The following is a 20,932-nucleotide window of genomic DNA, read 5'->3' on the forward strand; positions in this document are numbered from 1 at the left end:
CCTCCAGTATAAATACGCGCGACTTGCTCCACCGCGGCAGTTTTACGCATTGATCTTGGCTGTCAGATGAACAAGTAATTGGGCTTGGCCTACAGAACACAGAAGAGGGAGCACCGAGGAATAGAAGCAAGTCAACCATAAAAGGGCTTCATTTACAAGAAAAGGACAAAGATCCATCACAATGTCGGTTGTGAGTGCCCTACCTTTTTTCAATACTCTCCACACGCGCGCTCCGATTTCTCCCGGACGTCAGCGTCGCCACACATTGCCGGCCAGCGAGTTTCGCTCACTCAGTCCGGAGGACGCTATCAGTGTTTTTGAGATCGAGAGGGAAGGTAAAGTACCACTTTTGCTTTACAAGTCGTTTCAATTCGTGGTTAAGTAAACGATTTCTATTACAATTCGTCAGATGATATCATTTGGAGAGCAACAACCACTGGTTTGTTGTGTTTAAAGTTGTAACGCCTTTACAGTAGCACGAGGCATTTATAGAGTAAATTTATCTAAAGCCAAACCATCTAATCGTAATTTTGTATAGAATCCAGGGACGTAAGACTTAAGTTACACTCATCTTCTATTTTTCAACAGCGTTCATCTCTGTGTCAGGAGAATGTCCCCTGCACTTGGACGAGGTGCGTCATTTTCTCACACTCTGTCCGGAGCTGTCTTTGGGATGGTTCGAGGAAGGCAGACTGGTAGCCTTCATCATCGGCTCCCTCTGGGACCAGGAGCGGCTAACCACGGTTAGAAACATGAATTCTGCATCTGCTGTTTTATTTCCTTTGGAGCATATGCTCTTCAAGTTTGAACATTCAAATTTGTTAGCCTTGAGAAATAAAGTAATGTAAATGTACTTAGTCAACACTGGCAGAGAGGAAGAGCAATTAGACAGCTACTCAAGTAGTTTTACCTTGATTCTTTTTCTGTCGACACAGGATGCGCTGACTCTTCATAAACCCCATGGATCCACTGTCCACATCCACGTGCTAGCTGTCCACCGTACCTTCCGTCAGCAGGGCAAAGGCTCCATCCTGATGTGGCGTTACCTGCAGTACTTGCGGTGCTTGCCCTACGTGCGCCGCGCCGTCCTCATGTGCGAGGACTTCTTGGTGCCTTTCTACCAGAAGTCTGGGTTTAAGGTGCAGGGCCCGTGCGAGATCACCGTGGGCCCCCTTACCTTCACCGAGATGCTGTACCATGTCCAGGGCCACGCTCTTATGCGTCGCAACAGCGGTTGCTGAGCCGAATGGTCCCTGGACCGTGTGATGTAATTGATGTTGCTTGCGTGTTTGTTTGGTTTCTGTGGTCAGTCTCAGTCAAGTGAAGACGGGAAGATGTGCCCTTGGCCAGTGTTTGAGTTTATCATGAGCTTGTTGTGTAGGTGTAAACGTCTCATGCTTTGTTGGCTCTATGGGTGTTGATGTTTGCGAGAAAAAAAAAAAACACTGATCCAGTAAAAACGACCCATAGTCAACAAAGGACCTAGGGTGAGCAAATGATGCTCATATATCAGCTGGAGACTACTGCAGCAATTAGAAAATAATTACATTCATGTTTTATTTTCAGTTATTTTTATATTTATGTGTGGACAATGTATTTATATTTTCATTTTGAATCATGTTTTTTTTAATGTTGGACATTTTTTACATAGAACGTTTTGACATAGATAATTTCTATAATTAACTGTATAGTCTCTAAGAATATTAGTAGATTTGTAGTTTGAAGCTGAGGTTGGAGAGGGCAGGAACTGAGCTTAAGCAGCGTGCTTTTCAGTATGAACTTTGTTCTATTCATCCTTCCCCCACAATTTGTACTATGTATTCAGCAGGTGCATCTTACTGGACTTCAATTATGGCCCTTCTTCTCTGTTAGTGTCTTGTGACTGCACTGGTTGTGTATGTGTGCAATGCAAGCATTAAAATACTCGTATAGCATCAACGCAGGACCCCCTTTTGATTGAAGTCTTTTGTGATTCAAGACGCCATCACAGATATTTCAACTATATGAGTAAACAATTTGCTGAACAACATAGGCCTATTGTATTTTTTCCCCATTGTGATTAATATATTTTTACTTGACACATTTATCATGCAGCCAAATGCAATATCGCATAAGGCTTATTTTAAATATGTAGCTCAAGCAAAGGATTGCTCATTAGAAATAGCAAACCTGTTCAGTTGTATTTTAGATGTTTATGTTGGTTGTGTGGTCATATTGTGATGAAGACAGTTTCTACTGTTATTAATTGTTGTTTGTGTTGGTTGGGACTGACTGACTCCGGATCAGTTGAGCCACTTGTGCAGCCAAAAGGCACCAACCCTAAACTTCCAGATGGACCTCTCCACACCTCCATGTGCGGCTTTAGCAGCTCAAGAGTACCTCAAGCCCCTTCAGCTCCATTAAAGAGCTCTAATGAATGTAAACATCTGAGGATTTGCTGGAGCAACAGTCTGCCACCATTGACCACTTGATCAGCCCTTTGAAATGCAGGGTGATACAAACGACAACAGTGATTTATCACAACTGCCCCCCACACACACACACACACACAAAAAAAGCCATCATCTGGCCATCTTCAATCTGCCGACCAGGTTGTATAGGGAAATGGTCATTACACCAACCAATGTGTCCGTAAATGCTGTAAGGCGGATGAAACTCTGCTGGAAGGACTTGGTTATTTTCCTATTAGATGAAATAACTACCACGTTTGCCTCAAGTCTTGAATCAAGACACCTTTACATGTTTTACAAGACTTACTTTTGTTGACAGCAAAAATAAAAATCATGGGATTATTTTCCCAAAATTGATGCTGCTCTTTGTCTGATTCCAGGCAGACGTTAAACAATAACCCGCTAGCACACTGTCCTGGAGCTGTAGTGCTTTGGCTGGTAAAGCACCCTAGATTGGGAATGGAGGAGATTCTACTTGATGGTGTGTAAACGGTGGCCCTGGGGAGGCCACTCCACACAAATCCACCAGCTCCACCTGTTGCAGGTGCTCAGTCAGTAGCCCAGGACGCCCCACCAGTTAACATATGGCAGCTAGTACTTGGTACACAGACATAGAAGAAAAACATTTATTTACATTTGTTTTAAAGAAGAAAAAAACATTTGATATAATCCACACATAAAGGAATAACATAAATCCATCAAAATATCAGTATATATAATTTTACAATTTCCCTTTTTTTAAATAAGTGACTATCTATTTGGTCCAATCCCACCTGTACAGTTTGTTAATACAAATTAATGCAATCATAAAAGGCAGTAAAACTTGTTTTTTTTTTGTTTTTTTTAAAGGCACACTGCATTCCAATGTCAACAAGATCCTACTGAAAAAACCTAAAGGGGCTATAGGTCTCCACAACACACTTCTGTGTCAGAGAAACAGGCAGTAGGGTATTAAAATCAAAACACTGCAACATCCATATCCATGAATAGACATGGTCAGAGAGATAACCAGTGGTACCTCTTAACCATCTCTATATTACCATCCCCATGAATCCTACTTCCAGATGTGTCACACAGAAGGGGGTACATGATTACGCATAGCTGCATATAAGCCCCAATTAGGGTGTAATCCATTTCACAGTCATCTTTTCACAGCGGATAAAGCCAGACACTCACCAAGGCCAATAGCTCTAATCCAAGTGCAAGGGGAACAAGGCTGGCAGTGGTGACGGCTGTTTTTTCCGGTAAACAGCAAGGGACTGCTAGTCCAGCACGTCCAGCACTAGAGTTGTGGTCTGAGAACTGTGGAGAAGAGGAGCCAGCGGCCCACCCACAAGGCACAGTACATGCTATACATGATATTGGACAGGCGTTCTCAGCTTGGCACAATCACATCCCTACATTACTCAAAAGCTTTCCATTCAAGGCAAATGTGATGGAAATGCACTGGGCATGTGTGACAATCCATAAAATCAATATGAATACTTAGGCTACATTCCACTTTGGAACTTACTGAATAACATGCAATTTTCAGTTCTGTCAACTGAAATGATGCCAGAAAGGTGATGACATTGATTATCAAGCTGCACAGTATTATGAATACCAACATGTTCAGTCAGTCTAATTGATGGACTCAAAGCACACTGATGTTAGTTGGCTGACTTAAAAAGAATGTACCATCTATCAAGGCATTAAATAACAACAACATTTACAGGAACTGACAAAATGGTAAAAAGATATGCACTGTTTCTTCTGTAAAAAAAGGCAGATTTTTTTCTCAGGTTTTCTTGGCTTAAAAATGTGAAATTCAGACTACACTGTACTGTAGTGTAAGGCCTAAGGGCCATCTCCCCTGATGACTTCCCACTGGCAAAACCCTCAAGCCTAACAGAATGTCTCACAAACACTTGATAGAAAAAGTTCTAAGTCTAGGATGGCTTATGTTCTAATTAGGTCCTAAACCGTGTGCCCTGATGAGCTCCTTGATGGAAACGTTGACATTTTCTTTAGTGTTGCAAAACAACAAATATGCAGGAAATGTAACAAATGTTGTGAGGTAAAATGCCCATTCTTAAGGGTCTCAGAGTAGATGTCCGCAGTTTCGTGTCTGCTTGTAATAGCACACAGCGCACATGGTCCGCACAGACCTGTGAAGTCCCTTTGCTCCTTTAGCAACCCTGTGAGTGGGGTAGAGTAACTTTCTCTCTAGTAGTGCTTTTGCGCGCCCACCATACGCCACCCCACAAGTTAGTTTGTCCTAACTGCATGCAAGCGTCCCGACTGTCAAATAGCATTGAGTGCTCACTGTCCACACTGAATCCAAGAGATATGCCATTCTATTGAGTCACGTTTTGTAGAACACGCGCGACAGACAGAAAATAAACAGGGCGTTCCCGACAAACGTTCTGCTCAAAACGCGGCACTGCATCGCGCCACACAGCACTGCTTCACACTGCATGAAGTTGTATTCACACGCGTCCAGTTTGGACACTTTCACCGACAATCGAGTACTCAAACAGAATTTTGTCACCAACTCACATTCGCATGCACTTAGGACATACGGCGTTTATAGCGTTAGCTATCCGACGTTGTTGCACCTCCCCTAGTGCACCACGTGGTCGATGTCGTAGCGCTCGCAGAACTTGCTGGTGAAGGGCAGGCAGGTGAGGTGCTCCAGCCAGTGCCAGTTGATGGGGTAGATGTAGAACCAGACGATGAGCGAGGAGAACAGCCCCACGTAGACCAGCAGGGAGAGCAGGATGAGGGCCCGCTTGCGGTACTTATCGAACGTGTTGAACGTGATGTACGGCAGGAAGGAGAAGGAGAGGAGCAGGCCGCTGAGGAAGCCGAAGATGTGCGCGATGTTGTCGATCCAGGGCAGAAGGCCGCAGAAGAAGAGGAAGAGGACGATGCCCACGAGCTTGAGGAAAGCCTTCCAGGGCGTGGCCAGGATCTGCCAGCACTGGATGAGCTCCACAAACAGACATGCCAGTAGGCCGAACTGGGAGCCGGCCGGACCCACCTGCACAGCAAAAGAAAGAGCTCAGTCGTTACTGGAAACCACATCGAATTAGAGCCTTTAGTGTCAAGTCACTCAGTTACACAAGTCATGAATGAACCATCCAAAAGAATAGCATCAGCTAGTGTTGCTACTACTGCTGCTATGACAGATGACAGAGATAGCGAGTGACTAAGGGCGTACTACTTGTACCGTGCCAGAGTACGGTTCTCTGCCTTTCTTGGTCCGCACTCACACTGCACACTATTAAACCGTACCCAGGCACGGTTGAGCTGCTGTGCTCTAGAATCGTTGCATACCCCGGGATGGTACAAGTGAACCATGTCCAGTGTGAGTAGCCCACGTCTTTAACACAAGAAAGCTAATGCATGTAGCAACTGAGAGGTTTCATTCATAAGTCACTGTTTGTAGGGCATCCATGTGAGAAAGAAATACACAGATCAACATGAATACAAAAAGGACAATTTGTTGTGAATGATTTTCATTTTATGAATGAATCATCCAAATACAACTTGCCACTATTTCTAAATCACACAACCTGCTTGCATTGTTGGGCTTAATGCATCCTCTAATGGCAGTGTGCAGAGGCAAGGCTGTTATTACTTTAATGCAGAGATGTCTCACACACACACAGACACTTACACAAACACTGACGCACACACACGTACACAGACACAGACACTGACACACACACACACACAAACATACACACACCACACACACACACACACACTGGCTGAATGTGCATTGTTGACCCTGTTGCGGTGGACGGTGGGGTCAGATGAGAGGGGATTGTCATGTGAATGCTAATACTAGTCAAGCAGCCGGGCCGCCACTAGCCATCCATTACCTCTTTGTGTGATATTAATGAGCCACTCAAATATAGCCGGGGGAAAAAAGAAAGGCTCACAACAAACAACAATTAACAAAACAGACAACCAGGCAATTATTGCCATAACCGACTGGAGTTATTCAGACCGACAGATGTTGGTGCTGTTAATACGGAGTTCCACTTATTACTGTCCGTATAACGACTGTTCTTTCTCTCCTTTTCTGCCATGTGTCTCAAGATAACAGCTATAGTTAACCTGCTGGTGCAACAAAATGTAAGTAACTGTACGTATGTGGTTGTTCAAATATTAGGGATGTAGCGATGCACCGTGAATCGGCTAAAAATCTGTCAACGAAAACACAAACGTGTGAAAATTACAACCGGTTGAGATAAAAAATTAAAACAAATTGTCACTTACAGCAAACATCACCTATCCATCCGCTAGCTGCCTGAAAAAACATGATCTCTGTGGACAACCTAGGCTCCAAAAACAGCCACAAAACAACTTGGGCAAACCTTGCTCATAAAAACATAAACTGTTGCAGCAAATCACCGACGAGATGCGCGTTTAGGAGAGTTTCAATTGCATGGGAGGGAAGTAGCGAGCTAGCTTCCTGTTTTGTTTGAACGTCAACAGAAGTAACAGTACCCAGCATCGCTTAGAGTGCCTTTAATCACACATACATTTGCACACAGATTCCAACCTCAATTTAAAGTGCAATATACAACATAATGTATGGTTGGAATTAATGTTGTGGCCAAAAGTGTTGGGCTTTACAAAGACACTTTCCAAGTTCAACTTTAGTTCACCTCAAAGCCCTTTCCCTCACACTGACTCTCTCAGATACAAGTAGAGCAGGGCCTGCCTGGCCTGTCTGATGATCATCTGTCGGGGCTTACGCCAGGATGGTGGCGACAGGTCATCTGAAGCAGATGGCTAATCTGAGGAGGGCACCTACTTCAGCAGGCAACAGGAAAGACAGAGCAGGGCAAAGAAAAGAGAGGGAGAGAGAAAGAGAGACGAGACGAGAAGAGAGGTATGCTCCCTTTCACATGCTCTTCACATGCCACACTCCCTAACACACATCACACGCCCATGAATAGGTGTCACACACACACACACACACACACACACACACCTGTCACGTGCTAGCCACAACCATGTTAGCATTAGCATTAGTGAGAGTCACGCAAGACGCACCACGCGGTCATGCTCACGTTTCTGGAGAGTGAGAAGTGAAAGCTGAGGCTGGAGGACTCCCTGACTTCTGACTGCTGAGCATGTGAAAGGACTTCTCAAGGAGCTTATAGGGCTCACACTCTCTGACATAATACCAGACTTTTCTTATGCGTCTTTAAGAAATGCCCAAAGAGAAGCTTAGCAAACAAATACCCGAGATGCTCTCATTACTCCTGCACACCAGCATAGCCACATTATTATACTAGAGGTAAGAAAGACCTCATGCTTCTAAGTTGTTCATGTCCGACCCAGCATACAAGATGCTTCAAAATGTCAGAACGTCACAAAAGTCAGATTATAATGAACTCTGCTCAATTGCTCTACATACAAATTTGGTACCAACATCAAATCAGATATTCACGATTGACCTTGGAAAAGGGTCAACATTCTGTTCCATAAGAGGATCAACATAATAAGGTGAACAAGGCCAGATAAAGTTTGGTCGGGGGCTTGCCATAGTGGCCCATGCCCAACCTTGCAATATCACAGTAATCATCCAGAACATGTCAGGGTGAACAACTATCGACACTTTACAACACTAAATAGAAACAAAAAAAGAAAGTGTGGTTACTGATAATTAAAGGGACACCAGGCAACGTTTTCGTGTTAATTAATCATCTTTGTAAGTCCGTATATGGTTAAATGACTCATTACGGGGCGAATGAAGGCTCTCTCGCCCGCCCCTACTGCCTGTAGGAAGAATATCCCACTTGCAAGTTCGGTGTATCCTACCCGCCGACCGAAGCAGGATCAGTTTACAGCACAGAGGCAGGCTAACGAAACGCTAGAGATTGTTGCAAACGTGTGTATAATGGCAGAGCCGGCGAAGAAGCAGCGAAAACCCTTGACGGAAGACGCAAAGAAAAGGAAAAGAGCTTCAGAACGAGCGAGGGGGAGTTTCGTAGAGAAAAAGCATCAGGCTTGCCTGGTGTCCCTTTAAATACTAAGCACTTGTATCTTAATAATTAGTTCCTGTAAGTACTACCTGTAAATACCTAGGTCTTGCCATGATACCTTAGCTAATGATTGCATAGCTGGTCGGTGTGTCTGTAATCTAGTTCTATTAAGAGCAATCATGCACCTCAGGGTGTGCAGACTGGACTACGATGACCCTGACTGCCCAGTGAAACGTGCACCTAGCCGGAGGCACGTGCTGACGAGACTCTCTGCAAGAGCAAAGGTCACACAGAGAGCCAGAGTGCTAATGTTGAGATTAGCACCTAGCTGCTCACCAGTTGCACTTGAGATGAAACAAGGAATTGGATTCACCCTCAGGTTCCCAAACAAGACCCAGCATTAGGGCCAAGCAAAGGGGAAGAGGTTGTTTTGCCTTTGAAGTGGCAACTGCCTTGATTGCACAGTGCTCTACAACAGTTATCCTTGTAAATGCCCCTTCATTACAAGCAAAAGGTGACCATCCGTGGCTGTGCAACAGAATCAAGCCAACAAGTCCTGTGGTGTGGACTAATAGGATAATTCAGCCTCATTACAGGCACCCTAAGTAGCTTGCAGGTCATTGCAGCTGTGTGTTTTGGCAATGGGTTTATGATGCCTTCCTGACGCCACAGTGACGCCAGTGCCTGATGGAGCATGTCAGGTTGACAGCCGGCCTCGAGAGACAGACGCCCCCTGAAACACTGCTGAGGGGCTTACTGAACACAGACACACACCTCAGCACAGAGACACATATGGGTCACATACACCCATACCTCTGTGAAAGTCTCTTAACATTAAATAACATATACATACATACATACATACATACATATACACATACTGTACACATACACATACACACACACACGTTGATGTATACTGAATACAGACACACACCTCAGCAAAGAAACACATATGGGTCATATACACCCATACCTCTGTGAAAGTCTCTTAACATTAAACACACACACACACACACACACAGTTGATGTATAGAGGTAATGAAGGCATAAAAGGCAGGTTATTGAAGTTTTGGAGGAATGCCTTTCACCAATGGTGCAATTAAAGTGTTTCCCTCGCTAAAATAGCAAAACAAAGATGTTTAATGTACTTGAGGAGAAGCATAGAAATATGTATGAGCAAACAGAATGTGTGTTACTGATGTCTCCTCAACTTCACTTGAATAGGAACGCACTGGCCAGCTGCTGTGGTCTATTTGGACAGTGAGAGTGAAGCTTATTGGGTTATTACGTTGAGTTGGAGTGACCAGTGCCAATTAGGTAATCCTGCTCAGCATATTTCTCTCTCTTCCAACATATTCAGCTTCCCTCTGAAAATCACATTTGGACCTGAACCAAGTCTTCCTGCATTTCAGTCTTTGATAGAAATGACCATTACCAGAAGATTGACGCACCGATATATGGCAAAGAGCTTGATGGATTGCTTCCAATCACCCCAAAAAGACATCAATTAATCATATAAAAAAAACAGAAACTATCAGGATTGTTACTAAGGCTCATAGTAGTCGAACCGTCAGGATTGTTACTAAGGCTCAAAGTAGTCGAACCGTCAGGATTGTTACTCAAGCTCCTGGTCTGTTCAAAGTGGTCTAACCACAGTCAGGTAGCACAACTGGCTGTGTGGCCATCCACCTGGCCACTCGTCACTTCCTGCTGAGCTAAACTTAACTCCGGCTGCTTCGGCACCTCAGGCCCATTTATAGCATTGCTGAGACACTATTAATCCGCCCTGAAAGAGGATTGTGTCCTAACTTTCCATCAGCACATCAAACACACGATAAAGGGAATGGGATTAGCTGCTGATAGGTGAGCTAATGGCACACATTTATCGGGAAGTCCCTGTCCAGAGGATGTACAGAAAGAATCTGGATTTTCAGTGAGAGGACTTTAGAGTACCTGTTGGACTTAATATTAATTAGATTAATTATACCTGGGCATTAATGCAGAATAGGGATAGATGCTTCAGCGACATCTCAAAAACACAACAGGTCCAAGCTGCTAGCTTTGTAAACAATAAGCAACATTAAGAAGCTGTGAAGTATCTATCCAAGAGTCATTGCAAGTCAGAAATGGTAATGCAAAACTAGCAAATATGTAATATATAAAGCAAAGAATGCTAGTCAGTTAAGACTAGTACAAACACTGGTGAAAAGGTTATATGGTCACTGTCCAGACGGTCACTGCAGACAGATAATCACAACAAAAAGCTCCTCCACTGACCGAACCTAAGCTCGGTCCACAATAGTTTTCCACAACAATTTTCTCGCCAGCACCTTTTCTCGTCGCTCGTCGCTGAGTTCACACCTCCCAAGGCACGTTACCAACCACGTAACCACGTATCCAACCACATAGAGGTCAGTGTTATTTACATCATTTTAATATGTGTTGGTCAGCACAGCATAGACTGTAATTGCCAGAGCGTGGGGGATCTAGCGTGCCACAGGCTTAGAGAGGGTTCTGGAATCTCAGAGCAAGCCACGGCCCACGCAGCTAAACCTCAGGGAACCCCTGCTGACTGAGCCACAAGGTGGTGTTTTTGTTTCTCTTTGCCTCACAACTGATCACACACTGAACCCTTGTGTCTGCGTTCACTTCCGAGTAAAAAATGCCGTTCACAATAAACCCAATGACAATGTTAATATCCCAGCTTAAACAGAGAGGGAGAAAAAGAAGGGAATAAGCTTGAATGAGAGAAGAGCTGTGCCAAAGAGGGAGGGATGAAAAGAGAGGAGTTGGGAGAGGTAGATAGATCATAGTGGTGGGTGGGGCAGGGGGAGCTGACCGCTATATATCTGAGCCACTGTGCTGGCGCGTTATGTCCTGAGGGGCTTGTCGTACTGTACCTCGGCTCTGTAGGGGAGGAAGAGGGCGCTGGCCAGGTTGCCGGTGATGCCGCTGAGGATGTAGATGATGGAGATGCGCAGCCAGCCCGCCAGCTTCTCCAAGTCCCGCAGGATGGTCATCTGGAACACCACCGACACCAGGCAGTGCAGCAGTCTGCACACGCGCACACAGATAAAATACACAATTTAGTAAAAATACAAAATTACTTTTTACATTGTCACTCCATGACTGCTGTTCTAAGGAGGGAGAGAGGGGAGATGAGCGAGTCTGAAATGGTCAGCGAGTCTCTCTCACCCGGCATGAAGGAAGAGCGAGAGCCACAGCCTGTAGAACTGGTCCGGCACATCTGGATTCAGGAAGGGCAGCAGCCCACACACATCATCTAAACAATTTACCTTTGGCCACGAAGGGGGAGGGAGAGAGAGAGAGAGAGAGATTAAGGCAAGCACAGAGCTCCTAAAGGGCTACATGCATAAAAAAAAAGAAGTTTCATATGCGTACAAGATCCGCTCTAATGCGCACCAGAAACTCAAAGCCCTCGAGAGGACATGGGCAAAAAAAGTATATTTCTGGAAAGCACCAGATGCTTTCTTATGTGCATTAGAAACATCTTATTTTTAACCCATATCCTGCTCACTAGGCAAGTAAAGTACAGCTTAAAAACGTGAGAGCATTCAGGTATTCAAATGAAAACAAGTCATATGTTCCATAAAAGCACCTGTGAGCACAGCGTGGCCTCTTCGTGAAAGTATCCGCGCATGAATCCACAATACTCTCGTGTTGCAATCTCACACCTGATCCAGAGAGAGAGAGAGAGAGAGAGAGAGAGAGAGAGAGATATCACACTGAGCAACACCATGGCATTAAGTGCAGACATTTTTGAGCTACTTACCACCCCTGCTGCCAACTAATTAATTTAATCCACTTGATCCATTTAACCAGAAGTTGTATTTCTTTTTATCTACGTACATGTTTAACTATGCACATGCACTCTAGAGTGTTTATGTGTGAGTGCCCTGTGGAGCTGTGGCTTACCTGCCCTTGGTGCCTATGCAGCAGGGCCGACCTTTAAGCTTGCAGTCCATGTGCCGAAGGCCTGTTTGGTTCAACCTGCCACGCTTGGTACAGATCTGAGAACAGCAGAAAAGGTCCAATATTTCTTGAAACAGACACATACACCGCCTGTATGCACAAGTGTAACATAATCCTGAGATATCAATTTGAGGCTAAAACTATTACCCACATGAGAGAAAAGGCCGGTAAATATGAGAGGGTAATTTACATGTTGATGCTTTTAAATTTGTAAATTTGTTTGAAAACTACTTTGAAAACTACGCAAACATACTTCATTCAGATAAGGAAGACAGCTATACAATTAATTTCCTGACTGGTCTTTCTAGCTTGCTTTCCATGCTCTCCATTTAACAATGCAAAAACATCCCACATGATTTCCTTATTTCTGCCCCACAAGGTTCCTATTGGAGCATGTTTATTACACCTAACAATCATTTTCTGTTTAACACATTGGAAACATCTGCAGTGAGTTGCAGCAGTTATAAACCCAACTGCAGTTCTCTCTGCTCCACAAAGAGCTTCCTCAGTAGACTAAACTTGCACCACTCACCGGCCACTCCGTGATGTCATCAGGCCAAACGTGCGGTGCTATGGAGCCGGGCTCTTCACAGATCCTTTAGCCATTCCATGTTTGGGCGAAAAGACCACGGATGAGAATCATGGCAGATCAGATTAAAGCATGAATATAAACATAAGCCGAAACAAGAGCATGAACAGATCTCCGCTGCTGTGCTTTATGAACAGCTGTGCGAGCGGCCATCTTGTAAGATCTCCTTCCAGGCAGTACCTTGGGTCCTGGTGACACACAGCGCCGGACGTCCTAACGATGTCCACGTTTTCATTTGTCCATTGGATGAAAGTGCCTAGTGTTTCCTTGCAGGAGAGAGAATGAGATTTACGACTCAAATGAAACGACCCATAATATTGGCCCTGTAGGTGGCAGTATAGGGCTATGCAACACAGTGTGCTTTGCTTGTTTATCAGTATGACCTTGAGTGGTATGCGCGCATAATTTGGTGCAGCTTTGACTTCTGAAACAAATTAAGGTTACAACACACAATCTAAAAGCATTCATGTTGTTAGACTCAAAAGTCCTGTTCAAAAGTTAGGAATCACAGACATGGTCTTTTCCATTCAAATAATAACCTGAAATTGATCAAAAATAGTGCCAAAATTATTATTTTGAAAAGCAATATTATAGCTGGATTATTTTGGATTACATAGGAGCAAAAGGCTAATTTATGTTAATCCTAATTCTACTTTATTGTGTAAAAGGCTGATTTATCATCAGGGAAACACAATGCTCAACATTGTCTTGACGTTTAAGTCAAGTCAAGTCAAGTCTAGTCTATTTATATAGCACATTTCATACTCAGAAGTAATTCAATGTGCTTTATATACACCTCCACGCATTAAGGACGCACTAAAACCTTTTTGGGCTATTTGGCCTTTCAGGAGCACAGCTCAGATTATGGTCTGAGAATGGACAGTAAAACTGCTTTCCATTAGCTTTTTTTTTTAAAAAAAAGAAAGATCCCAATCTAATCTTCAACAGTAATGAGTCTCAGGAATGCTGGCTGGCCTCTATGCAGTTTCATAGAAAACAAAAACACGGACATTGGCCAGAAAAAGGAACAGACTGAAATGGACAAGAGAAAACAGATGCTGGGTGGAAGATGATTAAATTACTTAAATTAAATTCATTAGATTATTATAGATCGGCAAAAGTAAACTGATGTGTTGAGCAGAAACATTGTGAGGCACAAAAAGGACGAAATGTTAAAGCCATGCTTCTCACAGTTGCTTAGGCAGAAAAGATGTGATGGTGTGAGGGTGCTCTGGCTTTGCTCAAATGTGTACTTTGTAAACACTGAGAATAAGAAATCTTTACCAAGGAAGGCCGTTCCTCCATTGTACAATAACTCCATTGCCATTCCATACCCTACAGACTTCTTTTGACAAATGAAGCACAAATAATAACTTTGCTGAGATTTCCTGTCATTTTTGGGCTGATTCCAAACTCTTGAACAGTAGAGTATCATCTTGTGTTAAAGGTGTGTGCATGTACATATATGCAGAGATAAAGCAAGTGAGTGTGAGTGCCCACAACTCTCTTTCTCTCGGTGTATAGAGGTGTGTGTGTGTGTGTGTGTGTGTGTGTGTGTGTGTGTGTGTGTGTGTGTGTTGGGAGCCCACTCACTGAGCAGTCTGTATTAAGGGTTTGCACACAGCCAGAGTTGTCGTTCTGGACGCAGCAGCCCGTCTGCTTCTCCAGGTCTTTGGCTTTCCGGATGAGCTGCACTATCTGCTGGTCCTGTCTGATGCAGGGGGAGAACTTGGCCCCAAGGTGGATGAGATCATCCTGAAAGCGACCAAGAGCACAGATGAAGAGCTGCCACAAATGCTTACAATAACATACATTACAGCTGCGTGCAGTTAGATTTATCAGTACGAGCAAAAATGTTTTTCAGATTTTAAGGTTTCATAGTCATATTTCCTCTGAAATATGGTGGTCATATTTCCTCAGCTTTCCTCGCTATAAAATCATAACATTTAGTTTCTCATTTCCTTGCATGCCGGGGGAAAAAGAATGCCAGAAAGAAGAGTCCAGACTTACAGAGGCAGGCCCGAGCCAGAAGTTCTCCTGCTGGACATACTTCACACTCTCATAGATGCCTTTATTCTTCAGCACCTGAAGGAAAACATGAAGCCAGTAGATGAATAAAAAGAAATCAAAGTGATATCATTATTAAAAAGAAATCACTGATAGGGCATAGAGTGGGATTCCTGTCAGGGTTCGCATGAGAAACTCAGTTTGGACTAGCAGTGGGCAGGGAGCGCTGGTCTGCTGTTTGTCTCTGACCAGGAGGCTCCACCCAGCACGTAACGGATGCATTCAGCTCACTGAGCATCTGCTGCAGCTATTAGCTTCCACTGTAATCAATGAAACTGGCTACACCAAATGTGACAGCAGCGTCGCGGGTACCTTCAAAAAAAATGAGACCAGCCTTCCAAAACTATTTTTACACTCTGCGAACTGTGCGCTTCACTTGTAGGTGAAAATGGAAATAATTAGTATGTAAGGGCGGGGAACTAGGCAGGCGGTCTTCCCCAACCCAGAAGCACCTTTCATGGCCCGAGAGTATTAGAATCATCCCCAGAGAACCAGCAAGGGCATCTTGCCACTAATACCACCAGCAGTTATTAGTGATTTGGTTGTCGTGTGCCTGGTTGCTATGGACGTGGTGTGGGGGAGAGGAGTGCGTGGGTGGGGTGGGGTATGGGGTCTCAGGAGGGGGGCTCACCAGGTCGGAGGTGGAGTGCTGGGCGAATCCGACGGGGGCGAAGCCGTACGTGCCGATGGCCAGGAGGGTGATGACGATGTGGACGAACGTGATCCAGTAGGTGAAGTACGGCCTGGAGGGAGGGAAACAGATGGGTCAGATCGAGTGTTCTCATCACAGGCTTCAAGGAGTGCCCATGAGAGAAAAGACTGACCACTGGTCACCACGGCAATTGAATCTATTCATAGTCTTCACTGAGTGTCTATAAGAAACAAACTGGTCACTCCATATTTTTGGATCTTCTTTTAGGATCTTTTTTAGGATATTCTAATTGTATAAACTGGTCACCATGGTTGAACTGAACAGGAATGAAATTGAACTGCAACAGGAATGAAAAGAATCCCTACTGACTTTTGATAAATGACTTCATACTTGTTCCACCTCCTGTAAGATTGTGAGGCACAAAAATCATCGTTGATCATTTGAACCATCCCTCCCATTCCCTATATTATGCACTGACCTCAAAAACACAAAAAACACATAACTGTCCAGAAAAGATTTAAGTAGTGTACTCATGGAATTGAACATGTCATGGGGGGGAGGGTCCCTCCTGCTGTCCCACAGCCCTGTAAACAGAGAGTTGGTGTTGGTGGTGGTGCTGGTGTTGGTGTTGGTGGTGGTGCTGGTGTTGGTGGTGCTGGTGTTGGTGGTGCTGGTGGTGGTGCTGGTGTTGGTGGTGGTGCTGGTGTTGGTGGTGCTGGTGTTGGTGTTGGTGGTGGTGCTGGTGTTGGTGTTGGTGGTGCTGGTGTTGGTGGTGCTGGTGTTGGTGGTGCTGGTGTTGGTGGTGGTGGTGCTGGTGGTGGTGCTGGTGTTGGTGTTGGTAGACGGCCTCACCGGTGGCTGTGGAAGTCCTCCAGCTGCTTCTGCACGTTGCTGCTGAGGCTGCGGCGGTAGTGCCGGTTCAGCCACTTGCCCACCACGCCCATGCCGTACAGACGCTTGTGCTTGTCGAAGGCGAAGTGCTTGACCTGCGAGGCGATGCGCCGCCCACGCCGCTGCTGGGGCCGGTCACAAGGCAGGGGCGTCTTACTGATGTCCCGACTGCACGCGGAGAGACGGAGAGAGAGGGGGACACAGACAGACGGTCAGAGACTGAAAGACAGGCATGCTGTGTGTGTATGTATATGTGTATGTGTGTGTGTGTGTGTGTGTGTGTGGGTGGGCTAAGCCCACTCAAGCATTGTGGCTTGGCCGCCCAAAGACAGGGTTTTTTTCAGCTGTGCATCTGCGCAGTGTGCCCCCTCAAACCCAGCTTGGATGTAGATGAGTTGCCGTTGAGTGTAATGGTAGCTAGCTGGTGCATAGCTGTGCAGTAGGCCTATGTATGTGTGTTAGGTAAACCCTGTGTTAGGTAAACTCTGTTTCTCAAAGTCACTGAGTAGCCTACTGTTGGTATGAGCTAAAAACAATCGGTGTTGCCCAGCTTGAGTTGCTGCAGCCAACAGTTAGAGCAGCCAGGCAGCTACAGTGCTACACTTTGGGCAGCGTGATTTTAAAGATGCCCCCGGAGTGAAGCACTGTAGCTGCCTGGCTGCTGCTAACTGTTGGTAGGGATGGGTAAAAATACATCAAAATGTATTTTAAAATAAAATATCAAATACCCTAATTTTAAGTGTAGCAAAATAAACTACAAAATACATTAGCCACACCAAATATTGAATTGAATTTTCCCTTGGGGATCAATAAAGTATCTATATATCTATCTATATCAAAATAAAATACTGTATTTTTTATTTAAAAAAGTTCCATATTTATCCATTTAATCTATTCCTTCATCAGTACACTGACTGTGTTGATTAAGTAGGAAGTGTTTGAGAACAACAGCTTTTCTCTGCCTACGAGACATGCCATAACCTGCAGGATTCAACAGGACAACTATGCTGACCTGCCTGTTACATCCCATAGCCTCTGACATCGTGCCCAGATTGAACAATGTTGCAGGGTAACCACATAACCGGTTCCATGTGTTCCGATTAGATGATTAAAGTTATCAAGAAACTGATCATTAAAGTTCTCAAGAAACTTGAAAATGGTATGAGAGGAAGTGTATTGTGTGTGTTAGCAACCTACAAGTTACTCATCCTGCACTGGATCTCAATATTATGATCACAGCAAGTCTGGGCAAATTACTAAGTCAGCACCAGTCAGAGGCTACATTCATTGTTTTACCCTTTAATGATGTCCTCACATCACCAAAAGTAGGTGTAAAATAGTAAAACACTATTTTGCATTTTAAATACATGTATCAGAAATACTCCCCATCCCTGGTTGCTGACTGCAGCGACTCGAGCTAGGTAGTTATGATTTTTTTTGAGTTTGTGTTTTGTGTTTATGTCAATTTTGATCAAGTTTGACCGCGGTCCTATGTTGCCCACCCAAAATTTCTACCAGTCCACCCAAATGTAGTACCTGGACCACTGCACATTTTTCTGATGTCATCCTACGGTTGCTGAGTGACATTTGAATGAGTTGACGGTCATATTTCAAATTAAGAGACCATTGCAAATTTGAATATGACTGTCAACTCAGCAACTGTAGGATGACATCAAATGTGCAGTGGTCTCTTAATATTTGTCCAGAGCTGAACATATCCGTGTAGCTACAAATAGAGGAGTGGGGAGACTGGAGACAAGCTGAAAGGAGCTGAAAGTAGAAATTAAAGTGAAAGAGAGACTGTAAAGAAAGGAAGAGAAAGAGTGAGTGTTGCGCAATCCTGGTTCTTCCCAGTGTGACTCACAGGCTGTGGAAAGGAGTCCCTTCGCTGAAGGGCATATCCCCTTGGCCGTACACGGCGGACATAGGGGGTGACTCGAACACGTCGTCAGCCATGGAGTACATCTCCTCTCGTGCGTCAATCTGAGGCAGGGGACAGCACAGTGAGCTCAATAGCAACAACAGATTCACTCATTCATGGCTACACAGACTAGCTACCAGCATGTACTGTGAATATGCAACATCTATGCTAACTCATTAGCCTTGGTCCCATCACTGAATGCGTACATTTAGCTTCCTTTTGCTCCATTGTCAAACAATGGGATACATCTCCTCTTGTGCATTCAACCAAAACAAGAGGGAAATAAAATGAGATGCATACATCTCCCTTTTGTATACACATCCATAGAAACAGACAGAAGTTCCCTCCCAAGCCATTCACAACTGGCCACATACTCTTCTGCTAACTTATCAGCTTGAGTCCCATCATAGATTATTTCTATCAACGATTCAGAGTTTTACACAGAAGTGTATAGTTTCTGGTATAGGGCTCCTTCTCTAAGAGTGGTCCTGACACTCTAGTTCTAACTGGAGACACCATGAGCTAATGGGCACGCTAAATGGGAGCCAGCTCATACAGTCTGCCAGTGCATGGGGAACCAGAAACAACATCTGACATTTCGTTTTAATGATCCAGGCCGAGACTGACTCAAAGCTGATGTGCAGTGTGTAAGTGATTTACCTGTACGGATAAAAAAAAAAAAACAGTGGAATATACACAGGAAATGAGGAGATGGTAAACAGAGAAAAGGTTAGACACAGAGGGCAGAGACTTCCCTTATTGGTGAGAAGTAAACAGAAATAATAAACCCCCTTTTCTATCCATTTGAAACCAACCGCCCAAACTTTGAGTGAAGTGAAAACGGCTACTTCGAATATGACTGAGTCACTAGAAAGAAGAAAAAAATTGCATACTGAACACTACCATTTCAGAGAGACACAGAGGGCACGAAAGGGACGAGAGAACAGCAAGTAAATGTTCGACAGAGGGACACTCTCTCTCTCTCTCTCTCTCTCTCTCTCACCTTGCTGAAGAAGACGGAGTCGGAGGTGTCGGCCGTGTCCACCGTGTCCTCCTCCATCCAGCTGGGCCGGGCGAAGCTTCGGCGCGGGAAACCACGGACTGAGCCCTGCAGCCCCGGACGACCCTACGCAACACAAACCACAAACCCCAACGGTCACTCAGCAGTCTCACTCGAAAAACCACTGAACAGAGGATCAACAGCACCTGGACATTCCCCAGATGACTTTGCCATCTTTAACCAGCATAAAGCCTCCAAAAGTTTCCAAAAACCACACAGGTTATTTTGCACTTGTTTGTGTTCATTTGGTTTGGAATGTTACAAAATATACCAAAGGCCAGCAACACAAAAGGCAGAAAGTAAACAGGAACATCAGGACATCTACCCATCCAATACCAAAACACTATAAATTGCACATTTACCACAACAACCACACTTCACTGCATCAGACTAATGCAGATACTCCATTAATTCTCTGTGCCCTAAAGTTCATCGCTGTAACCTTTGCCCTTTGACCCCGGAGCCTGACCTTGATGAGGTTGGAGGCGGCGCGGATGCTCATGCGGGCGACGGACTCCCTCTTGCGGCGCGGCAGGCGGCTGTAGCCAGAGCGCTGGCTGGAGAAGGAGCTGAGCGAGGTGATGCGGGGGGTGAAGGGCGTCCGCGGCGGCCGGTCCGTCTCGCTCGGGTTACGAAAGGCCCGGCCGCGGGCCAGAGGGTCCACGATCTGGAGGAGGAGGAGGAGAGGAGACGAAGATGAGTTACAGGATAGTGCTTTAAGGACAATAAGGGACAGAAAAAGTCATTTATTTTCATTTACATTTTCATGATTTAATTTCATGAACTTTTAGTCAGAGGATTCACTTACAGTACAATACAGTGCTTGGCTTGTATAGCATCTTCATATCCTTAACCTCACAAATTTATCACAGCTTGTCTTCGTAACAGAAATTAAAATAACATATCGTCAGTGAAGAATGTAAGCATGGGGACTACAAAGGCACCAGAGAGATTACCAGCATGAGGTCAAAGGTCAAAAGACCTCTTCAGGACATCTGAGAGCACAGGCACGTCTCATGGGACACCCAATACACTCCCTAAATGCATGACATGACCTAGCCCCCAACAGCGGAGCACACTGCCGAGAAAAAAAAGAAGAAGCGGAACAGAGGAGAGGAGAGGAGAGGAGAGGAGAGTGTGTGCTGGCTAGCAGTGACCAGAGGAGGCAGCAGCCAAACAGAGAGAAACTCAGAGAGAGTGATGTTATGATGAGAGAGAGAGAGAGACATAGATAGATAGACAGATAGAGAAAGACATAGATATACAGAGAGAGAGAGGGAGACATAGATAGAGAGATAGACAGACAGAAAAAAAGAGAG

At 44.7% G+C, this 20,932-nt stretch overlaps 2 protein-coding genes across 2 annotated transcripts in view; one reads left to right on the forward strand and one right to left on the reverse strand.

The window, feature by feature from the left end:
• Positions 1–2,807, forward strand: aanat1 (arylalkylamine N-acetyltransferase 1). The gene is made up of 3 exons (XM_042104742.1): positions 1–335; positions 589–743; positions 936–2,807. Exons 1-3 carry the CDS (start codon positions 182–184, stop codon positions 1,239–1,241), a joined length of 615 nt encoding a protein of 204 aa, XP_041960676.1. The 5' UTR covers positions 1–181; the 3' UTR covers positions 1,242–2,807.
• Positions 2,808–3,093: 286 nt separating this feature from the next.
• Positions 3,094–20,932, reverse strand: part of LOC121719318 (inactive rhomboid protein 2-like) — a 29,362-nt gene continuing 11,523 nt past the window's right edge. The window contains exons 5-18 of the mRNA XM_042104798.1: positions 20,083–20,280; positions 19,557–19,679; positions 18,497–18,615; positions 16,594–16,800; positions 15,721–15,832; positions 15,033–15,107; positions 14,616–14,777; positions 13,203–13,288; positions 12,966–13,029; positions 12,377–12,471; positions 12,060–12,135; positions 11,636–11,736; positions 11,341–11,494; positions 3,094–5,472 (exon numbers count right to left, since the gene is read on the reverse strand). Of these exons, the coding sequence (XP_041960732.1) occupies positions 5,053–5,472; positions 11,341–11,494; positions 11,636–11,736; positions 12,060–12,135; positions 12,377–12,471; positions 12,966–13,029; positions 13,203–13,288; positions 14,616–14,777; positions 15,033–15,107; positions 15,721–15,832; positions 16,594–16,800; positions 18,497–18,615; positions 19,557–19,679; positions 20,083–20,280 (1,992 nt within the window). The 3' untranslated portion in view covers positions 3,094–5,052. The remainder of the gene's footprint in view (positions 5,473–11,340; positions 11,495–11,635; positions 11,737–12,059; positions 12,136–12,376; positions 12,472–12,965; positions 13,030–13,202; positions 13,289–14,615; positions 14,778–15,032; positions 15,108–15,720; positions 15,833–16,593; positions 16,801–18,496; positions 18,616–19,556; positions 19,680–20,082; positions 20,281–20,932) is intronic.

Source organism: Alosa sapidissima, chromosome 9, assembly GCF_018492685.1.
Source record: "Alosa sapidissima isolate fAloSap1 chromosome 9, fAloSap1.pri, whole genome shotgun sequence".
Classification (NCBI taxonomy): domain Eukaryota; kingdom Metazoa; phylum Chordata; class Actinopteri; order Clupeiformes; family Clupeidae; genus Alosa; species Alosa sapidissima.